The following is a 22,339-nucleotide window of genomic DNA, read 5'->3' on the forward strand; positions in this document are numbered from 1 at the left end:
TTACCCCAAACCATCTACAAACAAACGGCCTTACGGAAGGCACCAACGGAACTCTCACGAAACTATTGTCAATGTACGTCTGGACGGATCACGAGAACAAGGAGAGCGTCCTACTTTTAGTCGCTACCTTTCGTTACTCGTTAACACCGCCCAGCACGAAACTACCGGATACAGCCCCTTCTTTCTCCTTTGCGCTTGGCCACCACGTTATACTCTCGGTACGATCTTCCTATTTATGAACTACAATGACACCTGCATATCTGAGACCATCTGTCGTGCAGAAGCCCGCCGCCTCGCCTATTTGCGCACTCTTGCTTCACATGATCGCTCGAAGGCACGTTACGACCACCGACATGTCACATATGATGCAGGGAGTGGCGTAGCCAGAAATTTCGTTCGGGGGGGGGGGGGGGGGGGCCACGTTGCAGTTCGGCCTCCTCTTTAAGAGGAAGCTTCAGCTCAGGTGCTCCTATCAAAATACATATAGAACGAGAATTAGTTTTTCTCGGCAACCACTGCACCAAATTTGACGAGGTTTGTTGCATTTCAAGGAAAACTTAAATTATAGTGACTGTTTGTTTCTAATTCTTTAGTTAGGTTGTAATTATTTACTAAAAATTGGCAAAAATTTCACATTTCCAGAAAGCCAAACTACCAAGTTTAAAACTCTAACTCAACAATAAAAAAATGATATCACAAATCTGTGAAGTGCACCTAATAGTGCATCTACAGCAGACAAAATTGATATGCTACAAATGAATCTAAAAAAAGTCAGAGTTAGGGAAATATGGCTTTTGCAGAACGCTTGTACACAACGTAACCAATTCACGTAAGATATAAACTGACATGCCAAATTTGTCCGCTTTGACTGTTATAGTAGATGCCGTTTACATAACGGCGATATCTGTTCTTGATGAAAACCTATTAGTTTGTAAACATCGTGCTTCTATTTTTTTTCTCGAACTTTAGAATTTTTCAAAATATTTTAAACAAGATTGAGGCCCTAAATTGAAATTCCGTTTCCAACAGGCACTAGAATTCAACTTTCTCTCTCAATTGCGACACATTTCATTAGAAGCGATCCAGGGGTTATCTCAGCGTTTCTGCGTTTTACATGTATCTAGATAGATCGCGTCGAAGTTGGGCCCGATCTAAAGCTTCCTCTTGAAGAATTTGTCGAGGGATCAAATACATAAATAATAACTGCGTTGGCATTGCCAAAGATGCTGCAAGCGAATTCTTGAACACTACGCAAGTCAGAACAAGTAAAATATTTACTTTTTTTTATAAAAGAATGTACTCTTATGTGCCGAAAATTGCGCTCAAAGTAACTGATATCAATGCTTCCATGTTTTTGTCTATTCAATAAGTAGAGAAAATATCACACCAGCTTTGGAACTATGTCAGTTCGAAACCAGTAAAACATTGCATACCGCTGATATGAAAAATGTAAAGGTCATGAAATGAACAAGTTGAGGACAAATATGTTAATGAAACTTTGTCATTCAGAGCCTTGTTTACATTCTTGCACACATGCAACGGCCAGTGAACGGCCAACGCAGGAGCAGCTGTCACCGGTCCTGTATCTTGAGTAATTGCACCAAAATTATAGTCGCAACAGAGAGCACGCATAAAAAACAGGAGTTCTGCAAAATATAAGAGGGTTAGTCAAATGAAAGTGATCCAATGCGAATATATGACAAACGGAGTACTTTATTTAAAAGTAGTCTCCATGAGCAATCAGATATTTGTCCCATTGAATACCGAGTCGCGTGATTCCCGTCTCATAAAACACCTTGGGTTGCTGCTCCAAAAAGTCTGCAACTGACTCTTTCACGTCATCGTCCGACAAGAATCTGGTTGCCTTGTGCAGTTTTTTTTTCAGTTGCACCAAAATGTGGAAGTCGCAAGGCGACAGATCTGAGCTGTATGGCCGATATTGCAGCGTTTCCCACTTTAACTTCGCCAGGTTTATATTAACCACGTCAGCGACGTGGGGACGGGCATTGTCGTGGAACAAGAAGAGTCGATTCGTCAAAGACTGAAGTGATTCATGTTGCCCTCTTGAAGCCCTGCAGCGCTCGAGATGCTGTTTGGCGCGCCTGGTGGGCTTCGTCTGTGCGGGGGAATGTGTTACACGTGTGAAAGTGTTTTATAGTTTGGGTATGTGCCGCCAGCAGTAGTGGGACACGGGGTGAGAGAGGGAAGAAGACGTTCGCCTAGGCCATAATGGAACCTCGGCTGGCGCTCAGGACCGTCGTAAAACCTTTCTACACAGGGAGTAGCCCGTAACAATATATTAGGGGTATCAGAGTACCGTAGCCCATCACTTTCTGCAAAAGAACAAGTAACAAAACCGAACTTTCACCATGACGCTGCGCCGCAACAATGAGTTTCTTTTTTCTTTTGTGGAACAGGGGCAACGAAGTTAAAAAAAAAAGAATGCAAAGGAAAGCACGTTGGCCACAATGGAATGCCTACTTTTGGCACCTAATGTTGCTACAGAAGGAATATCGAAGCAAACGTGAGACGCTTGGTCCACAGAGAACCATACGCATACTGCTCGGTATCCTACACCGACGAGATAAAAGGCTTTCCGGAGAGGTTGCCATAACATCGAAGTGAAGGTGATGCCCTAACGCGTTGCAGTCCGCCGAGTCCCCACAGTAATGGCAGCGAACGACGATTGTTTCTCTTTCTCGCCTGCTAGCGAGAAAGCGTCCAAAACTCTGGCAGGCCAAAATCCACTCGGCCAGAGAAAAACGAACGCACACCGAAGTGCGCTGCGCGGTGGTTGGGGCCACACGAGAAAAACGTAGGCGCTCTGACAGATTCTGGCAGCTCGCGAGTAGCGAGAACAAGAAAACTGAACATGCTGAATGTGCCCGCGCGAAGAAAAGTCAGAGTATAAAACATAAATAAGAACGTAGTTACCTTTGCTGGTTTAACTGTCTTGACGTCGATGCTTTGGCGCAGGTGAAAAAAATATTTATATTCTTTTCTGTGACACGCCGGCGCAAATGAATCGCCACAACGATTCGTCTCATAGGACGTCGCTGCGTGCTTTGCCAACTTGTACGATAGCTTGTTGATTTAGCTTGTCTCCTTGTATGGTCCGATATACCACTTAGCAAAAGGCGATGCATCTTTGATATCAGAGCATTAAACCCACAAAGTTCCCGAATTAAAAATTTAAAGCACGACTTCGGAAATGCCAATGCACCTTCCGAATCAAAAGCTTGGGAGAACTTTATGACCATAAAGCTTCGGAATTGAAATCCACAAGCTCCGTAGATTCCGCGGACTCCGCGAGATGCCGCGACGAGCTCGCTCGCCATCAAAACGGCATTGAAGCTCGGTGCTCGGATGGAGCTCCTCGGGCATTATCTGACTCCAGGTGGATCAGTGTTCAGTGAACTCCAGGTGGATCCGATAGACTTACCACGAAATCCAGCCCTAGTTCGCAATGTTTGCACCGAAATGTCTTTTCGAGCATAAAAAAGACATTCTACACAAAAACCAGAATTATTTCCGGTGCCAGGGTTGTTTTGGTCGGTGGTGCATGGCAGCAGGAAAAAATGTCGGTGGCGGGGCCTAAGGCCCATAAACCCCCTCCACCCCCCCACTCTGGCTACGCCCCTGGTGTCAATGTTTGCTTTTGCACATGTTTTGGAATATCCGAACCCTGGCTGGCACGAACTCGGGCAGAGGTTGCACCAATGAACTGCGGCCGCCGACTAGACCAAGGACACGGGCGTGGCGAATCCAAGGTCTACGCCATCTTCCTTTTTGTGTATCGGCGTTTCCTTTCTTTTTCATCACTTTCGCCGCGTTGTAACAACATTCTTATGGACTTTCTTAACAGGTATGCTGTTTTCACTATTCTACCTACCAAGCGCTTGAAAAGAAGTGTCGCCCTTATGCGGAAATATTGCTGGGTAAAACACGAAGGGGACATTAACCAGAAAAATTATTTGAGCTGTGTTAGAGGATGACTTTTCCACAATACCAGAGAAAACCACTCTTAAAGCAAGCAGACGCTTGGCGAGCCCAAGACATTCAAGACCTAAACACCAAAGACGGGTGGCGCCGCCGCCTTGAAGTTCAGGCACGAGCTAGCCGTGATTTCATGCATTTCGACGCCGTTTTTATCGGTCTTAGTTAAGTTATTATCGGTAAAAATGTACTACATTGTAGTCTAAAAAAATCCAGAGACAAAATTTGGGATACTTCAAGAAGTTTGACTGACCCACAGCGTATTGGCGCGAAATAAGTTCTTGAAAAATGTGTTATTAACCTAACATGAATAAGAAGGGAGGGGAGTTGCTGAAATGTACCTTAAATCTCATGTCAGGTGCAACGATAACTAATCACAGCGATTGTATTTTGATGTGTCAGACTATTTTGGTAAGGAAAGTGTATAACACGTCTTCTCTTGGTCTTCCAGCTTCTCTTATCTTCTTTCGGTAAAAGAGCGAGACAATCAGGGAGGAGGTACCTGTGCTTCAGACCGGTTTGTTCACTCGTGCGCACAAAAACTATCGAAGAAAAATACGCAAATAAATGGCGCACGCCGACAACCTTGGATATAAGCACTCTCGTCGCAATTGTGGCGGTCGCACTCGTTGCGATAAGGCATCGAGGGCGTTCTGCGGGCATTCTCGCCTCAAGCGTGGCTCCGAAAGGTATGTCTCTCGTCGGACGGTTATCTCTAGTGACGGGAGGCGCCAGCGGCATAGGTGAGGCCACATGTCTCGCCTTAGCCGGCGAAGGTGCGACGTTGGTTGTCGCCGACAAGCAGCTGGAGGGTGCACAGAAGGTGACCGAAACCTTGCCAGGTTGGTGGCCATGTTGTTGCATGGACAGTTCCCCTTTGAAGAACAGACCCCCAACTTTACTGTGCTAAGCAGTTATATGAGCTGGAAATATATAAATATCTCTGTGGCATCACGTTATTATGCCTCAGGCAACGCAAACAAAATTAAAATACACCTCGTCATTAGCTGTAGGGAGTCTACATGCAAGTGCTGTCAACACGCATGAAGGCTCGCTGATTAGGTGGATTCGAGCCCTGCGGTTGTGATTGTTGTGATCCGCGTGCTCTACCAATATTCCATAGGCTGGTTCTTTCTTTTTTCATGGAATGTATGACGAAAGAAACAGAACCGCATTTTATTAACCCCTAGAAAAGGACGTTCCAACGTTCCAAATGGTGTAAATGGCTGTCATTAGGGGAAGCATCGGAAAATATTAAGGTTGTTCGTTATTGTTTCATTATTGCAATGAAACCTGCAAAAAATCAAAGGGCCAACTGAGCAAGCAACGCTGCGCCTCTGTCTTCGCCCATCCCGATAAAAAAAGCTATAACCTTAACAAAACTGACATATGGGCGAGCTGCTTCAGGCTCATCTTGGATAAACAGCGCAACACTGACACGAATGAGAGCTGAAGCAGTGACTAGAAAGGCGCTGATTATTAGTTTCCCAGTTCGCAAAATTCTATTCAAGGGTCACATAAGACGTAGAATCAGAAAACAAGAACTCTAGAGCGCCGACTACGCGGTGCTGCGGGGCCCGAGCCCCCTCCGGAGAGTTTTCCGGGGTGAAGGGGGCCGCAGCCAACCCCTCCCCCCAAAGAAAGTGTCATGACCAGAGTTTTGTCACCCACGTCATTAGAGGTTTCTTTTCGTTTGGCTCTACTTTTTCACCCAAAACTTTATTGGGGTTAATAGGTTCATGCATCGTTGTTGGCGCAGACGTGCACGGCTTGAAATTCAAAATTTTGCTTTATTTCTTCAAATCCAGACAATAGGATGACAATCGCATTAGAAGCATCAGCGGTGGCAGCCTCATCCCCATTTTCTCACTTCATTGTTTGGTATTTCCGCTGTAAACACCATGCACATATACAATATATTTAAATATATACATAGGACAGAGATTATTATATTTCTCAAAGAGGAGGAGTTAGCCAATCAATATTTACTTCTAAAGGTATGGACAGCCTATGCCTAGAAAATGAGTATGTTGCTGTATATTCAACTCGCTTCAAATTACTTTGCGTCCGTTTTTGAACCAGAAAGGACGTGCGACTTCAGTGATCCCTTGGGCAGTCTTTTATCAAAGGCGTGTGAAATGCACGTGAATATGAGTTTCAGTATTGACTCTCTTTTTAGTAAGCAGTGCTAACGACTCACGAAAAAAAGAGAAACCGTTCTAATAATTTACAACATTTATTAGGGATGGAAACGTCGTCCCTCGCATACAGAGGTCCATAAATATATACAGGGTCTCCCAATTGACAAGGACGCCCCAAGATTTAAAGAAAGTGAAATTGCGTTACTCGAAGAAGACCCAGTGCTTATTGTTTCCAAAAAGTGCAGTAATTTTTTTGTTACAGCAATTTTTTCGTTACTGCTATTTATTTAGGTAATTGTAAACTCGAGAGGTACCCTCTTAATTATAGAAGTGTCAATGAGACATTTGTAGGCACAGCCAAGGGGAGATCTAACTGCGGTGTTTTCAGCGACGTAGTAATTGCGTACTACATTTTCCGACTGATAAATGAACCCCGCGAAATATGATAAATACCACATGACTGCACTCCCACCTGCATCATAAAGCAGCACGCTCGAACATGCTCCTTCTCAGTTAGCGAGAAGAAAATTAAGGAAATAAAGAAAGACATCGTGATCAAGCTGGCGCCCTATCTGCTGCGACCCGGCCTTAGTAACACATCGCGTTTGCTGGTAGTTGAAAACGTGCTGTGATAGCTGCTGTCTTCGCGTAGATAAATTGCACGGATGATTGTTTTCTTTTTTTGTCACAATACCTATCACCGCAAACGCGAATTGAAAACGGGAGTGCAAAGGCTTAAAGGTGCGTTTTGTTTCGCCCCAGTCGCCATATCTTGCTCTGATCCTGGTCATGGCAGCTGCAAATGGCAACACGAGGAAGGCCAACGATATACAGGATGTCCCAGCTAACTTGGGCCAAGATTTTGAAAAAACCTATGCGTTATTCAGAACGGAAATCACGTGGATATGGTTAGTGTTTATTTGAACTTACAGTACCATTTTGTTGCTTGTCTTTTTTTGAGTAAGTAGCCGAGATAAATTACCTTTTTAAATATAGCTCGAAATGTTCAGGGGTCAATAGGAAAGTTGTGGAGCTATACAAATATTGCACAACTCAGGCACTTCCAACGAGATAGACTTAGTGTGGCCGTTTTTGTTCTGGAAAAATGAAAGCCCCCGGAGTTGTAAAATACCACGCGACAGCGCGCTCTGTGCGCCCGAATGCGCCACGAGAACAGCACTCCTCAGTCGTGCTTCGTAGAAAACATCGCTCGCTTCGCGCCTTTCGTGCTACCCACGACAGAGCTTCGCGACAGAGCTTCGCGACAGAGCTTCGGCAGTGAAATGCAGTACGGCTCCCGTTTCTGCGTCGGTAATTGCACTCTCACGCTAGCACAATGCATGCGGCGGAAAAATGACAAGCTCATGAGTTCGAATTTGGGAGCAAGATCCCAACAAGCAAACAAGCATTATCAAAAGCTTGTTAACGTCGTGCGAATTACGCTGGTTGTCACAAAAGGAAGAATTGTAAACTGACACGGAAGGTTGCTTTCTAGCTTCCTGTCCATTCCTTGTCAGCAGAGAATTTGTAATTTCATATTACTTGCGTGCCTCTTCATCGCCGTACAAAAGATTCACACAGATGGCTCTTTTCATGGATTATGGTTGTAGAGATTTATTCGCTGTGATGTCTGTCTAAAGAATGTGTTCAAACCAGTCGCCCTCGGCCATAATGCAGTATTGGCACCTTTTCAGCACGTCCGATGTAGTTTTTTTGATGACGCAAGAAGGTATCTCGCTGCAGGCCTCAGCAATCTCTGCCTACCGAATATACCTCAAACCTACAACTGCTCCAGAAGCACTAAATTTAGCGCTTCTGGTGCAATTGTAGGTTTGCGGTACACTCAGTCTTTCGCATGTCCCCACAAGAAGAAACCAAGAGGTGTCTAGTTTGGTGACCTTGCAGGCCATGTCACTGGTCCATGCCGCCAACCCACTGGCGTTTGAAGGCTTCGTGAAGCCAGGCTCGGGCAAGGCTGCTGCTGTGAGCTGGTGCACCGTCGTGGTGATAGCAAGTTCGCTTTAAAAACGCAAGAAGTAGATCAAAGCGAAAATCTTCGTCTGGGCCTCCCAAGAGGTCGTTCACGTACCGCTGTGCAGTGAGCATGTGGTAAAAAAATATGGGGCCAATTATTCTTCCGTCAAAGATACCGCACCACACACTGAACGACCACTGGTACTGGTGTCTGGTCTGCGCCGCGCAATACGGTTTATATCGCTCCAGTAATGCGCATTATGGATGTTGATAATTTCTGGAGAAGGTTGCCTCGTCTGTCCAGAACGCTTTGTCAATAAAATCCGCTATTTCTTCACTGTTCACATGGATCGAATTTGAGAAATCAAGCCGCCATTGCAAGTCGCTTTCTTGCAGCTTTTGATGCAAATGGAGGTAATACGGATGTATTTTAGACTTCCTAACAACTCTTGACACTGAAGAGTTTCGAATGCCGACCTCACCACTCACGTCACGCACCCTGGAATGAAGGTTTGCAATAATGAAAGCCAAAATGTCTCCTTCAGCCCCTTCACTGATGGTCCCCTTTCTGTGCTGCGTCTTCTTACAGCTACTTGTTTCTTGCAGCGCCAAGTAACTCCTCATAATCGTGTTCGCGCTAGGTCTTTCCCCACATTGCCAATTTCGGTATACCTTGGCAGCTTTCGTCTTGTCGCCCCATGCCGCTCCCAAGGCTAAGACCATGTTCGCCTTCTGCTCGCCTGAGTGCGGCATGCTGTACGCACTGCAAACAAATTCTTCGAAATGGTTGCGCGGCATGATAGTAATTCAAATGAATTAAATTATGGCGCGGCACGACAGTAATAAAGAGTCGAGCTCACATGCATCTAGCCGCTGGCACAGCTTGGAAGAAAAGCGGCGTTGTAACAAATGATGCTCACTCTCACAGAGGTTCCAGATGTATGATGCATGTTTTGTAGGTATTTCTTCTAGTCCTCATCGACATGAGCACTGAAAAAAAAATTCTCTTCTCGTCATAGCGGAATAAACGGCTGATGACGGCGCGTTGTTCGGTGACAGGCGCGAACGGCTGCTGACGAAGCGCTTTTACGGAGCGCTGTCGCCAGCCGCTACCGGTAATGTCACAGCCGAGCAAAGGTTGAAGCCCTTTCCCGTAAGAGAAGAGAAGGCGCGGCGCTGGCGATGTTTTTAAAATCACTCGCGAGAGCGCTGTAATAGCGGCGCATTCTGGCATACAGAGCGCGCTGTCACGTGGTATATTCAAACTCCGCGGGCTTTCGTTTTTCCCGAATAAAAATGCCCACGCTAAGTCTATCTCGCTGGAAGTACTTGGGTTGGACAATATTTGCGAAGCTCCACAACTTTCCTCTTGACCACTGAAGATTTCAAGCTACATTTAAAAAAAAGTTAATTCATCTAGACTAATTACTCAAAAGAAGACGAGCGAAAAAACGGTACTATAAGTTTAGATAAAGGCTAACAACATCCACGCGATTTATGTTCTGAAGGACGCATAGGTTTTTTTCCAGAATATTAGCCCAAGTTAGCGGGGACAGCCTGTATATCATTCATCGAAGTGTGGCATAGACCAAACGCACCGACTATCATAAGAAATTTTGAAAACCTGAGAGGAACTTGCAGCTTCAAGAAACAGCGGCGAAGGACTGCAGCTTTCTCTCCTGGCTTACGCACTAATGTTGTATTTTTGGCTTCAAACCATCATCCTAGCGTGCGGGACGTCGCCGCCCAGGTACCAATTGCCAAGTCATCAGCTTGGAGGATTCTAAATCACTCGGCCTTTCACTCGTACCACCTTAACCAACATCAATCTTTTGAAGATAGGGACCTGCAAAATCGTCTAGATTTCTTGAACTGGGTCCTCACAAAAGCCGATGAGTCACTGAACTTTTGGAGCAGCATCATGTGAACAGATGAATCCAATCCTTTCGGAAACGCCCAGGTAAATTTGCACAATGCACACTATTGGAGTGACTCCAATCCACACTGGGTAAAGCTTCCAATGCGTGGAGCAGTGATATAATCGGTCACATCTTCTTCAATCACACATTGACTGAACAGCGTTACGTGGACGAAAACCGTGAAAGAATAGTGCGTGTGTTTCTCAGCGAAGTCCCGCTGTCCCGCCTTCCACTTCTGTGGTATCAGGAAGAGGGCAAGCAGTAGATGAGCACGGAACTGCCTGGGAGGTCGCTGGATCGAATCCCGGCCACGGCGGCCGCACTTCGATACGGGTGAAATGCGAGAGCACCTGTGTACTTAGATTTAGGTCCACGTCAAAAACCACAAGTGGTCGAAATTTCCGGAGTCCTCCACTACGGCGTGCCTCGTAATCAGACAGTGGTTTCGGCACGTAAAATCCCACAATTTACAAGAAATTGCCTGGATGCGACTTTTTATGTGCAATGAATTGAAAGGCACGGACCTGTAAATTCGGCTGCAAGCTCATCTGACCTCTCGTCACTCGATTTTTTTCTTTCGGGTTATGTGAAAAATCGTGTTTACATGATCGAGGCGATGGCGTCAGGTGATCCCAGGGTAGGGCTAACGGATGTCTGCCACAGAATTCCAGCGTCGGTCATCAACAACGGCACTGAAGCTGTGGTAAAGCGTACTCAATACTGCGTAGCTGCAGGAGCACACCTATTCGAACACGTGCTCTAGGCAGCAGCTGGTGTTCAATGGCGCCTACTTATTCATAGACAATAAGGGCCACTGAAATCTGATGGTTTTCTTTTTCTGTTGTATTCCGCGAAGACGTCCCGATTGCCGATTCGGCTCATTTAGAAGTGGTTCATTTAATTTCTTGAATGTATTGGTTTTGCAATTTCTCTACACGTGGGTCGCTTCCCTGGTTGTTTATTTCGCTTTTATTTCATGCCACGAGTTCATTTTTGCAGCAGCTATACACTATAACGAAAAATAGTACCGCCGCTCAGCTATACACTATAACGAAAAATAGTACCGCCGCTTTAATAATTTGGCACTGGTGCGAAGCAAGTTTCCGGCGCGAAATATAGCTGCGCACGCACTCTTTCGATGCGGTGAGCAAAGCCGTGATTTTGAACAATTCTATGCCTATTCCATTGCTTTTCACGTTTCGTGCGTTGTCAGAGAGGTGCTTCGGACGCGTTATCGACGGGCTTTCGTTATCAGTGTTATCAGCCGGTCTTGAGAGACGGATCATAAGTGTGACGTAGAAATGAAAGGAAGGAATTGATTCGAAGCCAAGAAACCTGCTGTTGCTGCTCCTTCCGTATGATTATGAAGGTGAAGCGCTTTCTGGTTCTGCGGGTTTGAGGCAGACGAAGCCTTTGCTTTGAGTCAATTTATTTGAGGGCTCTCCTTTATGAAGCGGGTGTGGGAGCACAGTCACTTGAGATTTTTCATATTCCGCGGGTTTGCTTACCATCCGGAAAACAATTGGTACGCAGTTAGTACGTCGCTGGAAACACTTATTTAGATGTCCCTTGCCTGTGCCTGGAAATGCTTCATTGATATTTTGATAATTAGGAAAGTACTTCTCAAGTTATCCAATTTATTACAATTACGTGATTAAATCTCAGTAACGTAAAAAAATAATGAATCGTTCCACTCTGTGAAGGTGGTTGACCAGCGAAGCTGTTGAGCATAAGGGGCATGGAGGTGACACATAATTTTGAACAAAGGTACGAGCCATTTATTGTCTCGACGGGTGGTCATCGTGACGAAAGGTACGCACATTCATTTATTGCCTTGATCGGTGGTGATAATTTCATTCGCAACTGCAATCACATTCTTTGATAATGTCAAATTGATGCACGTACGGCGCAGGATGGTTGGCTGGGCCGTATCAATGTGGCATCGCAAGGGATATATCTGCAACACCGAATGCGTAAACCCCTCCCTTTTCTTTACCGACACATCCACATTGAAATATTTGTCGTTGTTGGTACCGACAACGACAACCAGGGTAGTGTGATCGCCCCTAATTCACGTAAAATGGGTACACATGAACGATACGGGAACATGACACATTGCATTTTTTCCTTGCGTAGGGGCGTATGAGCAATTGCTCACGAGTGTACGACCCATTGATGATGGCAGTTTCGACATACTTTTCTGTATTTTGTATGCGTGATTAGAAATAATTTAGGCACTGTTCGTTTCAGTTTGCTGAGTGCTCATAGCCTCTGCTTTACGGGGCTATGAGACATTGCATCTCATCCCTCCATTGCATCTGTCGCTTGCTTACGGGAGCATGAATGCTTACGGGTGTATGAGCCATTGATGATGATAGTTTTTGTTCATGGTAAACAAATATGCAGGGAACCCTAGCTATATACAGCTTCGCTCTAAAAATTACTGCTGCCTTGTCCACTACACTGGAAAGCAGATGCACTAGGTTTTCTTCGAGTCGCACAATTTGTCTTCATCATCATCATCATCCACCTCACTACGCCTATTGCAGGGCAAAGGTCTTCCTCATACTTCTTCAACTACAAGAGTTTGACGTCAAACTACTACGTCAAACTCTTGTCTTTGCTTCGTGTTGTCGACAAATTCGACTTCGCCCTGCCATCTGCTAGCCACCTGGTTAGCTCAGATGGTAAAGCGGCTGCCCCGGAAAGGCGGTGGTCCCGGGTTTGAGTCCCGGACCAGGACGAATTTTTCTTCAACTATGAGGCTTTTCTTTCGAGGAACCCTTATGGGTTTCCTTTGTAGCAATTGCTACGAACGGGTGGATGTCTGATTTTCTCTTTATTCATGTCCATAAGGCTGTCATAACTTTTCTCCACCTTATGCATTTCGACCCAGTGATCGAAATAGCCCGCCAGTCTGGCAGCATACTGCATAGCAGTCTTGTTGTCTTGAGGCCTGGCATGTCGAAACTTTTCGCGATATCCCTCCGCAGTGTACAGAAAACACTGCAAGAGTGCCTCTTGTGCTGGTCATGGTCCAAGGCAGCGTGCGGATCAAGACGACCAATGACCGTTAGCGCTTCTCCGCTGTTGCAAAGACTCAGTGAGAGCACCCATTTCTCTCGCGGCCATTCCTGGCACGTTGAAATACGTTCAAAACGTTGCACATAAGCATCTAGGTCACCTTTGGATTCGTTAAATGGTGGGATCAGTCGGTGCAGACTACAAACGGTTGTCGTCACTGGCACACGCGAGTGAGCCAGTGCGTTACCGCCACTCTCCTGAAGTTTGAAATGAAGGTCGAGGGCTTTCTGCTCTTGCTCTAGCAGATTCTGCTGCAGGGTCATTTGTTCTTTCGCTGCATTGCGCGAAAGAACGCGCAATGCAGCGCGTTCTCTTATCTTATCTCTTATCTTCTCTTATCTCTTCTCTCTCTCTTATCTCTTCTCTTGTCTACCTCTTTCTTTTCTCTTATCGCGCAGTCTCGCACGCTCCACCTCCACTCATTCTCTTAACGCCGCCTTTTTGAGGCCCCGCTCTCGACCTAGACTACAATTTGTGGGTTCCCATGTCTCCCCTCCGTGCGTGAGTGATGGCGGTGGATAGCTAAAGCCAATCCTGGCTTGCTCGCCAACTGTGATACATACAGGGCTTCATAGGTTCAGGTCTCAACACACAGCGAGAAAGGCATGTAGAACTGACATTGTCTATATACCTTTTATGCCAGGTTGCGCTAAGCAGTTACATACACACAAAACACAAGAATACATACAATACCTAAACAAGTCTAGAGCAGGCTTCGCGATTCCATTTTAGTTGTCCGTGTCTACGCGGCAAAGTTTGCTGTCGTGAAGTGTCCGCTCTCCCCCGACGGGCGACTAACTCACGCGCAGTACTACGGCGGTGTCCTCGCAGTTCTCCGAATAGCAGCAGCCGTGTCTTCTAGTGGAGCTGCCACACCCCGGCACCGGGAAAGAGGGTGAAAAGGCGCTCACCACTCTGGGCTCGAGGAGCGTGAGAGGCCTGTTGGCGGCGAGCTCTGCGGTTTCCTGCCAGCGTAACAGGGCCGGAAGCGCTGCTGGCAGCCATGCGCACTGCAGCACTGTTCAGTTTCGGCGGCGGCTGTCAGGTGGGACCGCAGGCACGGCCACCGATCCGGACGGTTAGCTGCTCGTGCTTGGGCTGCACGGCTGTGCGATTGAGGCGGACCAGTAGCCGTCTCAATCGCTTCTGGAACAAGTCCCACCAGGTCGTCGCCGTCCCGTGCTCGTTTTGCCGAGCCGTCCAATTGCGAACCACGGCGGGCGCTCTCCTCGGGTACCACCCGCCGCGCACCAGAGCACACTCTTTCTTTTTTTCCTTGTCCGCTCGTCCCGCACAAACATCCCCCTCGTCCCAGATGGGTCCCGCATGGAGTTGGATACAGCGTTTTCTGATGCCGCCGTGAATCGATCCTAGTCCACTCTTGACATAGTAGGCGGAGGCAGCCTCTTCCGCCCGAAGATAACCGAAGGTGAATCGGATGATGGTCGTTACTCCAGCAGTCGGGTTCACATGACCGCGAGACGGTCGTGCTACCTGGCCTACCAGATAAGTCCGGTGAATGTGCTGGCGCGCGAGGGTGGTCACGCCAATGGGTAGGCAATGGCACATTATTAAGCAGAGTGAATTGAACGTCCATAAATGTGTCCAGCACTCACGTAACACATGCACTGCAAATGGCGTAACCCCATTTGGTGTGGGGCGCGTTAAAACCTCCTTTTACCACAATGAGGCAACCAAGGTGTTTCTGTCGTAGGTGCGCCAACCAGCCGAGAAGCAACAGAGCCACATGACTGCTACAGGGGCAGGCATAGTACGAAACGATGATAACGTCCGTTCATTGGAGACAAACCAATACGGCCATGACTTCTTGCCATGAAGTACAATACCATGAAAAATCAACGCGGGCCTGATGAAGAGTGGATCTTAGATAAGTTGCCGCCTTTCCTGGAGGGACATCGGGCGTAATGCTGCTACGCTCCAACATTGAAGGCGATGAGTATGCCGCAAATCCTGAAATGGCGGCAAGCCGTTGGATTCTTGAAGCAATAGAGCCCAGACCTGCACCTTCCTATATCTGAGACGCTGGCGGAGCTCTCCGACCTTCCCAGTGATGCCGCGGCATTTCAACTGTAAAATTCCTTCTGGCGCACTTGAAGACGTAGCAGCCATCACAGGTTTATATTGGCCAGTAGAACCGAGGTGAGATGCTGGAGCTGTGGCCCAACGAAGCGCATTGGAGTGCATTGTAAAACTTTATTTGTCCAACAGATGTAGGGAAGGCTTTAAGTCTTCCCACCTAGACGACGGCCGGGAGTCCTTGGACCCTAGCGGCGGTTTCGGCCAGTTGGACGGTCTTCAGTTGAATCTCCGCATCGGAGCTGAGTAATAAAGTCTCCCATCGCTCTAAAGACTTTATTCTTCCCTCAGAGGGAGCCTCTGGGCATTCCCACAAAATGTGATTAAGATTAGCCCTGGCTTTACAAAGCTTACACTGGCTGGAGTACTGACCCGGGTAGTAGAGGCTGCACGACACCGGGCTTGGAAACGAGTTGGTTTGCAGGCGACGCCAAGTGGAGGCCTGGCTCTTGTTTAAGGATGCATCAGCCGGAGGATATTTAACCCGCCCTAGTCTGTAGTGTTCTGTGATCTCTCTGTAGCACACTAAGCGGTCTCGCCCCGTGAAGCCTTCGGCTAGCCCACCAGCTCGGAATGTAAGTCCTCGAGCTAATTCGTGGGCCGCCTCGTTCCCAGCGAGGGAGGCGTGCGCAGGTGCCCAGATTATTTCAATTTTCCTGCTATCTCTGCAGGTCTGCAGGATTCTGTTCGCCTCGGGAGAAATTCTGCCTCTGGCAAAGTTCATCACCGCAACCTTAGAGTCGCTGACTATAATTTTGGCTGAAGTAAAACTTCTTGGGGTGAGAGAGGTTTCTACATAGATGCCGGGTTAGCCATATGAGCAGGAATAGACGTCGACGACGAGTTTGATGATCATGCTCCGTCATGACCATGCCGCAGTGCTGTAGGCGTTCCTTGAGACGTTGGATTTCCTTTTCAAGGGTGGCCAAGCGAGCGACGATCTCGAACTCTTCGTTCACCAAGGGAAGCCGCGTCTTCTATCGATTGTGATGCCCTTTGTGTTCGTAACTTGGCGACTCAACAGTTGCGCTAAACATAGGTGTGGCAGCATCACTTGTCGCTGTACTTCCTATTGTCAACTGGCTAGTGCCCTCTTACAGCGAGGCGACAAAGGTGTAACGATTCTACACAGAGACTTATTTCATTGATGGATCTGGAGGGTTCCTTGCTGGCTGTCGAGAATGACGTTGTCGCGCTTTCTTAGTGGCCTTCAACTTCGCAGGGCACGTCGAGGAAGCGATGTCATGATGGTTCGTTTGGCTTAGGCCCCATCTAAACGGCGCTCATGGTTCCGGCTCCATGGTTTCGTCCTTGGGTGAGTAGGGGAAGGATGACTTCATGTGTCCCTTTCTAAAGCAAAAGTAGCAATACACAACGGAAGGTTTTAACGGACGCGGGTGCTGCACGCAGCCGTAATATAGGATACGTGCATTTGGAGAATTAGGACCTTGAAGCGTGATTAGCCATGCACAACCTCTGCCTATGTAGTGAGCAGCCACGACCTTGTCTGTGGGACACGAAAGTTCCTGCAGCAGCCTTTAGGCTTCTTCGTCAAGGTCAACGCCATTAATCAAGCGCCTAAATCAGCACCACTGGCGCGGTACGCCTGGACTCGAAGGGCACATTCTTCTGAGACTTGTATCTATTGCAGATCTTCGAGCCTATAAACTAGTGCCACAGCAGACACCCATAGTGAGACCATATTTGTAGATTTGTGTAAAGCTAAACCTTGAAATTAGGAAGTCTCGAGGCAGGCGTCCAGGGCCGCTTGAATTATACGGTTGGGCGGAGTGGACATGTCATATCTAGCACGAGACTTCATAATCACTTTGTACCACGATGCCGTTGGCGACACCGGAGACGTATGTGTCGGTCGGGCGGGCAGGCCTTGTGATGAGCGAGGTCTTTTCAACGCTGCTGGAGGTACGTTTTCATCCGATTGAAGACCAGTAGCTTCCGTTGTTCTCTTGAATGAGGTGTGCGCCGTAACAGCAGGGTTGTTGTGGTCCACGCTCGTGGTATCCATCCTCAGGGTACCGCCTTCGCTCGTTGTACTTGTCTCCGCGAAGAAGCTGCTCCTGGCTTAGATGGCAGTTGCATCGGTAATGTTCCGCTGCCTCGACGCAGCGAACAGCAGCTTTGATGGATGGCGCCGATGCGGCGAGTGCCGCGAAGGCACTCGCACTCGCAAAGCCGCGCACGAACTCGAGCTGGACGACGCAGCAGGAGGGTGTAGATGACGACGGACCTTGTAGATAGGCGCCAGTAGTAATTCCGAACCGCCAAAGCGGTCCATAAACAACAAAGTTCCAGTAGCGGGAGAAAAACCAGCAAACGGAGCCAAAATCCGGAGCTACGGAAAAACACGGCCGAGCAGAACTAGCGCTTAAACCGCCCCTTGCCTACTCTTATCCCCGTCACATTTTGATGCCGATAACAATTAAATTGACACTTTATGCAAGTTTTCAACAACGCCGTCACGATGATGTCCCGTGGAAAGTTCCAGTGCGATAAGATTGAACGGCATTCGCGACGTTTATTGCGGGTACGAGGAAAAGCTTGCGAGGGTGAATCAAGAAGGATGGAAGCAGACTTCCCTCTCGCCCAGTTTTGGTCACACGGTGAAGTGCGTCTCCTTTTTAGCTTGGCCATGGCAACCGAGTACCCGATGTTTGAAAGTGGAAATAGATAGGCAGGAAGCATAAAAAAAGTGAGAGGAAGAGAGGCACTAAATTCTGTGGAAAGATTAGAAACAAAAAAGAAAGACCACAGAAGTTTACAAGAATGGCAAGAAAGGAATTAGCAAAGGAAACCTGTATGGCAGCACTAATGACTGGTTGCTTCAGGACAAAAACACGCCGGAGTAGACATTCGCAACAGGACGAGACATGTCAGCGTGGCTGCAAACATTCGGAGACCACTCAGCACTTCCTAGTGGAGCGTGAAGGTATTCACCCAGCGACACCCTCAGGTCACGTTTACCTTCTTGAAGCACTAGGGTTCAAAGCGAAGGGAAGCATTAGCCGATCAGCAGTCGAGATAGACAAGAGACGTTTAGAGAAATGGTGAAGAAAAGAGCACCGGAGACATTTGATAGGAGCGGATCCGTTACTCGAATAGGTAACTGTTCAATGTAGATATAAATATTTCAAGGAACAGAGAAAACATTAGGATGTAGACAAAATGCTAGATTGATAAGCATCTCTGGAATACCTGATTGCCTCAAGCAGGCTAGGTGACTATTTCGCAAAGACTCGTTTTAAAGGAGATGCCAATAAATAATAAATATTGTTACGTAGGAAGATGCAGACGAAAAGCTATATACAAGTATATTTACAAGGGAATACGCCACACTTGGCCAAGAGGCAACAGCCCGCGCTAGCCTCCAATCGTCGTCGTCGTCTTCACACTGCTCGCCTCTTTGTCCTGTCCAATATTGTTCCGTAGCACTACCGACGGCGCAAAAAGGGCCGTCCTGGAGCGACTAAATGCCGGACTCGGAAGCAGTGTAGTAGGCCTTGAGCCTACTGACGTGCACATCACTAGATGCCCGAGTAGAGGACGAGGTTGAACTCACAGGAGCAATTTCGTATTTCGTACGTCACAGGTGTCACCTGGTGCAGCACGCGGTAGGGCCCTGTGTATCGCGAAAGGAGCTTTTCTGAAAGTCCGACGTGACGGAAGGGTGACCACAGGAGCACGAGCGCACCAGGCGAAAACTGCAGGTCATGGCGGCGGGCGTTGTAGTGACGCTGCTGAGGGGTTTGCGAGGCCGTCAGTTGAGCACGGGAAAGCTGGCGTGCATGGTTGCCGGGGGCGATGGCGTCGCGCGCATACTCACTTGTTCAGATCGCAGCAGGAGGAATTGCCGTGTCAAGGGGCAAGGTCGGTTCGCCACCGTACAGGAGATAAAATGGTGAAAATCCGGCGGTGTCGTGCCGAGAAGAAATTTAGGGAAATGTGACGTAAGGAAGGGCAATGTCGCAGTCGTGGTGGTCCTTGGAAACGTACTTGGACAGCATATCGGTAAGAGTACGGTTTAACCGCTCTGTCAAACCATTGGTTTGAGGATGGTATGAGGTAGTCAGCTTGTGTTGATGAAAGCAGGAACGCACAATGTCGGCGATAACTTTCGGGAGGAAGTTACGACCACGGTCAGTAAGCAGCTGTCGCGGGGCGCCATGAAGTACGATAATGTCACGCAAGCTGAAGTCCGCGATGTCAGTGGCGCAACTGGTAGGGAAAGCCCGCGTGATAGCGTATCGGGTGCCGTAATCAGTCGCGACGGCTACGCCTTTGTTCCCAGAGGATGACGTGGGAAAGCGACCGAGGAGGTCTAATCCCACACGAAAAAACGGTCCCAAAGGGACGGTGATCTGCTGGAGATGACCGGCAGGTAGCACCTGAGGTGTTTTCCGACGCTGGCAGGGATCGCAGGCAGCAACATAGCTTCGAACGGAGCGAGAGAGACGAGGCCGATAGAAGCGGCGGTGGACGCGGTCGTACGTGCAGGTTACCCCAAGATGCCCTGCAGTGGGTGCTTCGTGCATCTCAAAGAGCGTCTTAACAGTCTCAAAGAGTCTCTTAACCCTGTTAAGGTGCCGATAATCCACGCAAAAGCGCCATGAGCCATCCTTCTTTTTTACCAGTACAAGCGGTGACGCCTATGGACTACATGACGGTTCAATAATGTTCTTGGCAAGCACTTTGCAAACTTCTGCGTGAATAACTTGACGCTCAGCCGGTGACACGCGATACGGGCAGCGAATAATAGAAGGGGCATCGTCGGTATTATTGCGATGGTTAACAGCTGTAGTTTGGGCCAAAGGACGATCGTTAAAGTAAAAAATATCGTTATAGGAAAACAGAACGTGGTAGAGCTCACGAGCGTGCTCGGACGGCATGTCGGGCGCAATCATCTTCTGTAAGTCGGCGATGGTACAAGCTGCCGACTGCGATGGTAGAGGAGGATCCGCTGAATTGTAGTCTACTGCAATAGATGCTAGTGAGTGATCCTTGAATGAGCAAAGCTGGGCCAGAGACATCCCGTGTGGCAGCACTTGTGTCGTCAAGCCAAAATTGACCACGGGCAGGCAGACGCAATTCTCCGTAATAGATAAAACTGTATAAGGTACTGTGATCCCGTGTGTAAGTTGGGCGTCTTGCATAGGAGCCGCGATGTAGTGACCATCGGGCACTGGTGGGGATCACACTAAGTCAACGTAAGTCAGTGCCGAAGGTGGCAAGCGAACGAAGTCGACAGAACTGAGGCGACTGGGGTATGGTTCAGCGGGATCCAGAACAGGCAGGTAAAGGCGGAGATTACTGCCGGAACAATCGATGAGAGCAGAATGTGCGGAGAGGATGATGTCGTGGGGACAGCGGGCGATGACTGTGAATAGCATGATAGTGAGCGATCGGCGAAGGAGACGCGGACTGCACACATACCAATTATGGGGGCACGGATAACAGGCGTCATGGCGGACGTGATTATTTTCTTCAGGCGGTTACGAAAATCAGCGGTCATTACCAACAAATGCGCCCCAGTGTTTATAAGAGCAGATAAAGAAACACCCATCGATTTGCAGGTCAAGAAGGTTCAGATGAGTGGGCAATTTCAGCAGAGGATTTGGCGGCGTAGGGAGCAATACTGCGTCACCTCGCGGCGCTGGATCGTCTAGTTTTCCGGCTGGAAGTGGCGTCCGAAGGGAGTCGGCGAATTGGAGCGACGGGGCTGGGGAGAGCGAGATTGTCGTCGTTGGGGCGAAGGTGAACGAGAATAGGGGCGGTTCGGCGCAGGAGAATCAGTGGTGGCATTATCGGAGCGTGCGGCATAGGGACAAGAAGGGCTATCTGAGGGGTGAGAGTATGTGGTGGTGGTGGTAAACACTTATTTCACTTATTTACAGAGAGAGTTGAGGACGACCTTAAGGGCCGGCCCCTTACAACATCCAGGTGGGGTCCCTAGTCCGGGACTGCTGTGGCCTCCGCGGCGGCTCGGGCCCTAGCCACGAGAGCTCTTTGGCTCTCTAAGGTAGAGCAGCCGAGCAGGGCAGCCTCCCAGCTCTCTCGGGTGGGCAGGGGGAAGGGGAAGGATAAGCCAGGTTAGAGGGGCAAGCCCACACCATGTGGAAAACGTCCGAGAACGCGTAACCAGACAGTGGGCACTCCCCAGAGAAAGCAGGGTTAAAGTACTGTAGTGCTGCCGGGCAAAGTACTGTGTTAGTATAGAGACGGAGGAGCCAGCGCTCCTCTGCCTTGGTCAAACCTTTAGCGCGGGGCTTAAAGCGACCGTGAGCACATTGGTAGAGCTGAGTGATTTCGCGGAAAGTAATGGCCGGATTTGGTTCTAGATCCTCAGACGGCGGGTGTTGAAGCGATGCCCGGTGGTTGAGCGCGCGGGCTGAGACATCAGCGGCCTCATTTACTTCTAAACCCGTATGTGCTGGAGTCCAGATGACGGTACGTGTCCCGGGACGGTCCCGGTACTCGCATTCTCGTAAGATTTTTGCGGCGTGGCTGGCTAGGCGCCTTTTTTTTCAAAGTTTCGGCAGGCACCCCTGGAGTCGGTGATAATGACTCTGGAGTCAGGATCTGCTGCGGCGAGTGCTATGGCGACTTCGTCAGCATGTGTAATGTTGGGGGCACGGGAAGCGAGGCCCTGAACATGTTCGTTTTAGTGAACCACTGCCGCCGTGTACCATCCCCCGTGGTGTGGGCCGGCAGCGTCCGTATAGAAAACCCCATGGCGCGATCCATAGCGTTCGCTGAGGGTCGCCACGTGCGCAGAGCGGCAGCCATCGTGGATTCCCTTAGCCATGTTTTGGGCCAGAAAGTGGATTTGTTGCGCATGGCGCCAGTACTCTGGGGTTCGAGTCCGATCCTCTGCCTGTGCGGTGTATGTTATGTGTAGGTGGTCTAGGAGGCGTTTTCCTGCAGCCGACTTACTCACCCTAGATACTGGTTGTTCAGGTGTGCTTCTCGAAGTTCCCCGAACGTGTTGGTCGTGCCCAGTTCAATGAGCCTTTGATTCGACGTTGCGATGGAAAGGTCGAGAGCGCGTTTGTAAATTTTCCTTACAACAACCTCAAGGGCGTTCTCGTCGCTTTTTCGCAAGTGCAGGTAGGG

At 48.6% G+C, this 22,339-nt stretch overlaps 1 protein-coding gene across 2 annotated transcripts in view; it reads left to right on the plus strand.

Annotated features, from left to right (window-relative positions):
- Positions 1 to 4,652: 4,652 nt before the first annotated feature.
- The window catches only part of LOC126517577 (estradiol 17-beta-dehydrogenase 8-like), a 49,738-nt gene continuing 32,051 nt past the window's right edge, over positions 4,653 to 22,339 (plus strand). Inside the window, exons 1-2 of one of the 2 annotated variants that reach the window (XM_055064775.2) lie at positions 4,820 to 4,838; positions 16,434 to 16,526. In XM_055064775.2, coding sequence (XP_054920750.1) covers positions 16,511 to 16,526 — 16 coding nt within the window. In that variant the 5' untranslated portion in view covers positions 4,820 to 4,838; positions 16,434 to 16,510. Of the gene's footprint in view, positions 4,839 to 16,433; positions 16,527 to 22,339 lie in introns of both variants that reach the window. The other variant, XM_050167335.3, reaches the window with a different exon arrangement.

Source organism: Dermacentor andersoni, chromosome 11 (assembly GCF_023375885.2).
Source record: "Dermacentor andersoni chromosome 11, qqDerAnde1_hic_scaffold, whole genome shotgun sequence".
Lineage (NCBI taxonomy): Eukaryota > Metazoa > Arthropoda > Arachnida > Ixodida > Ixodidae > Dermacentor > Dermacentor andersoni.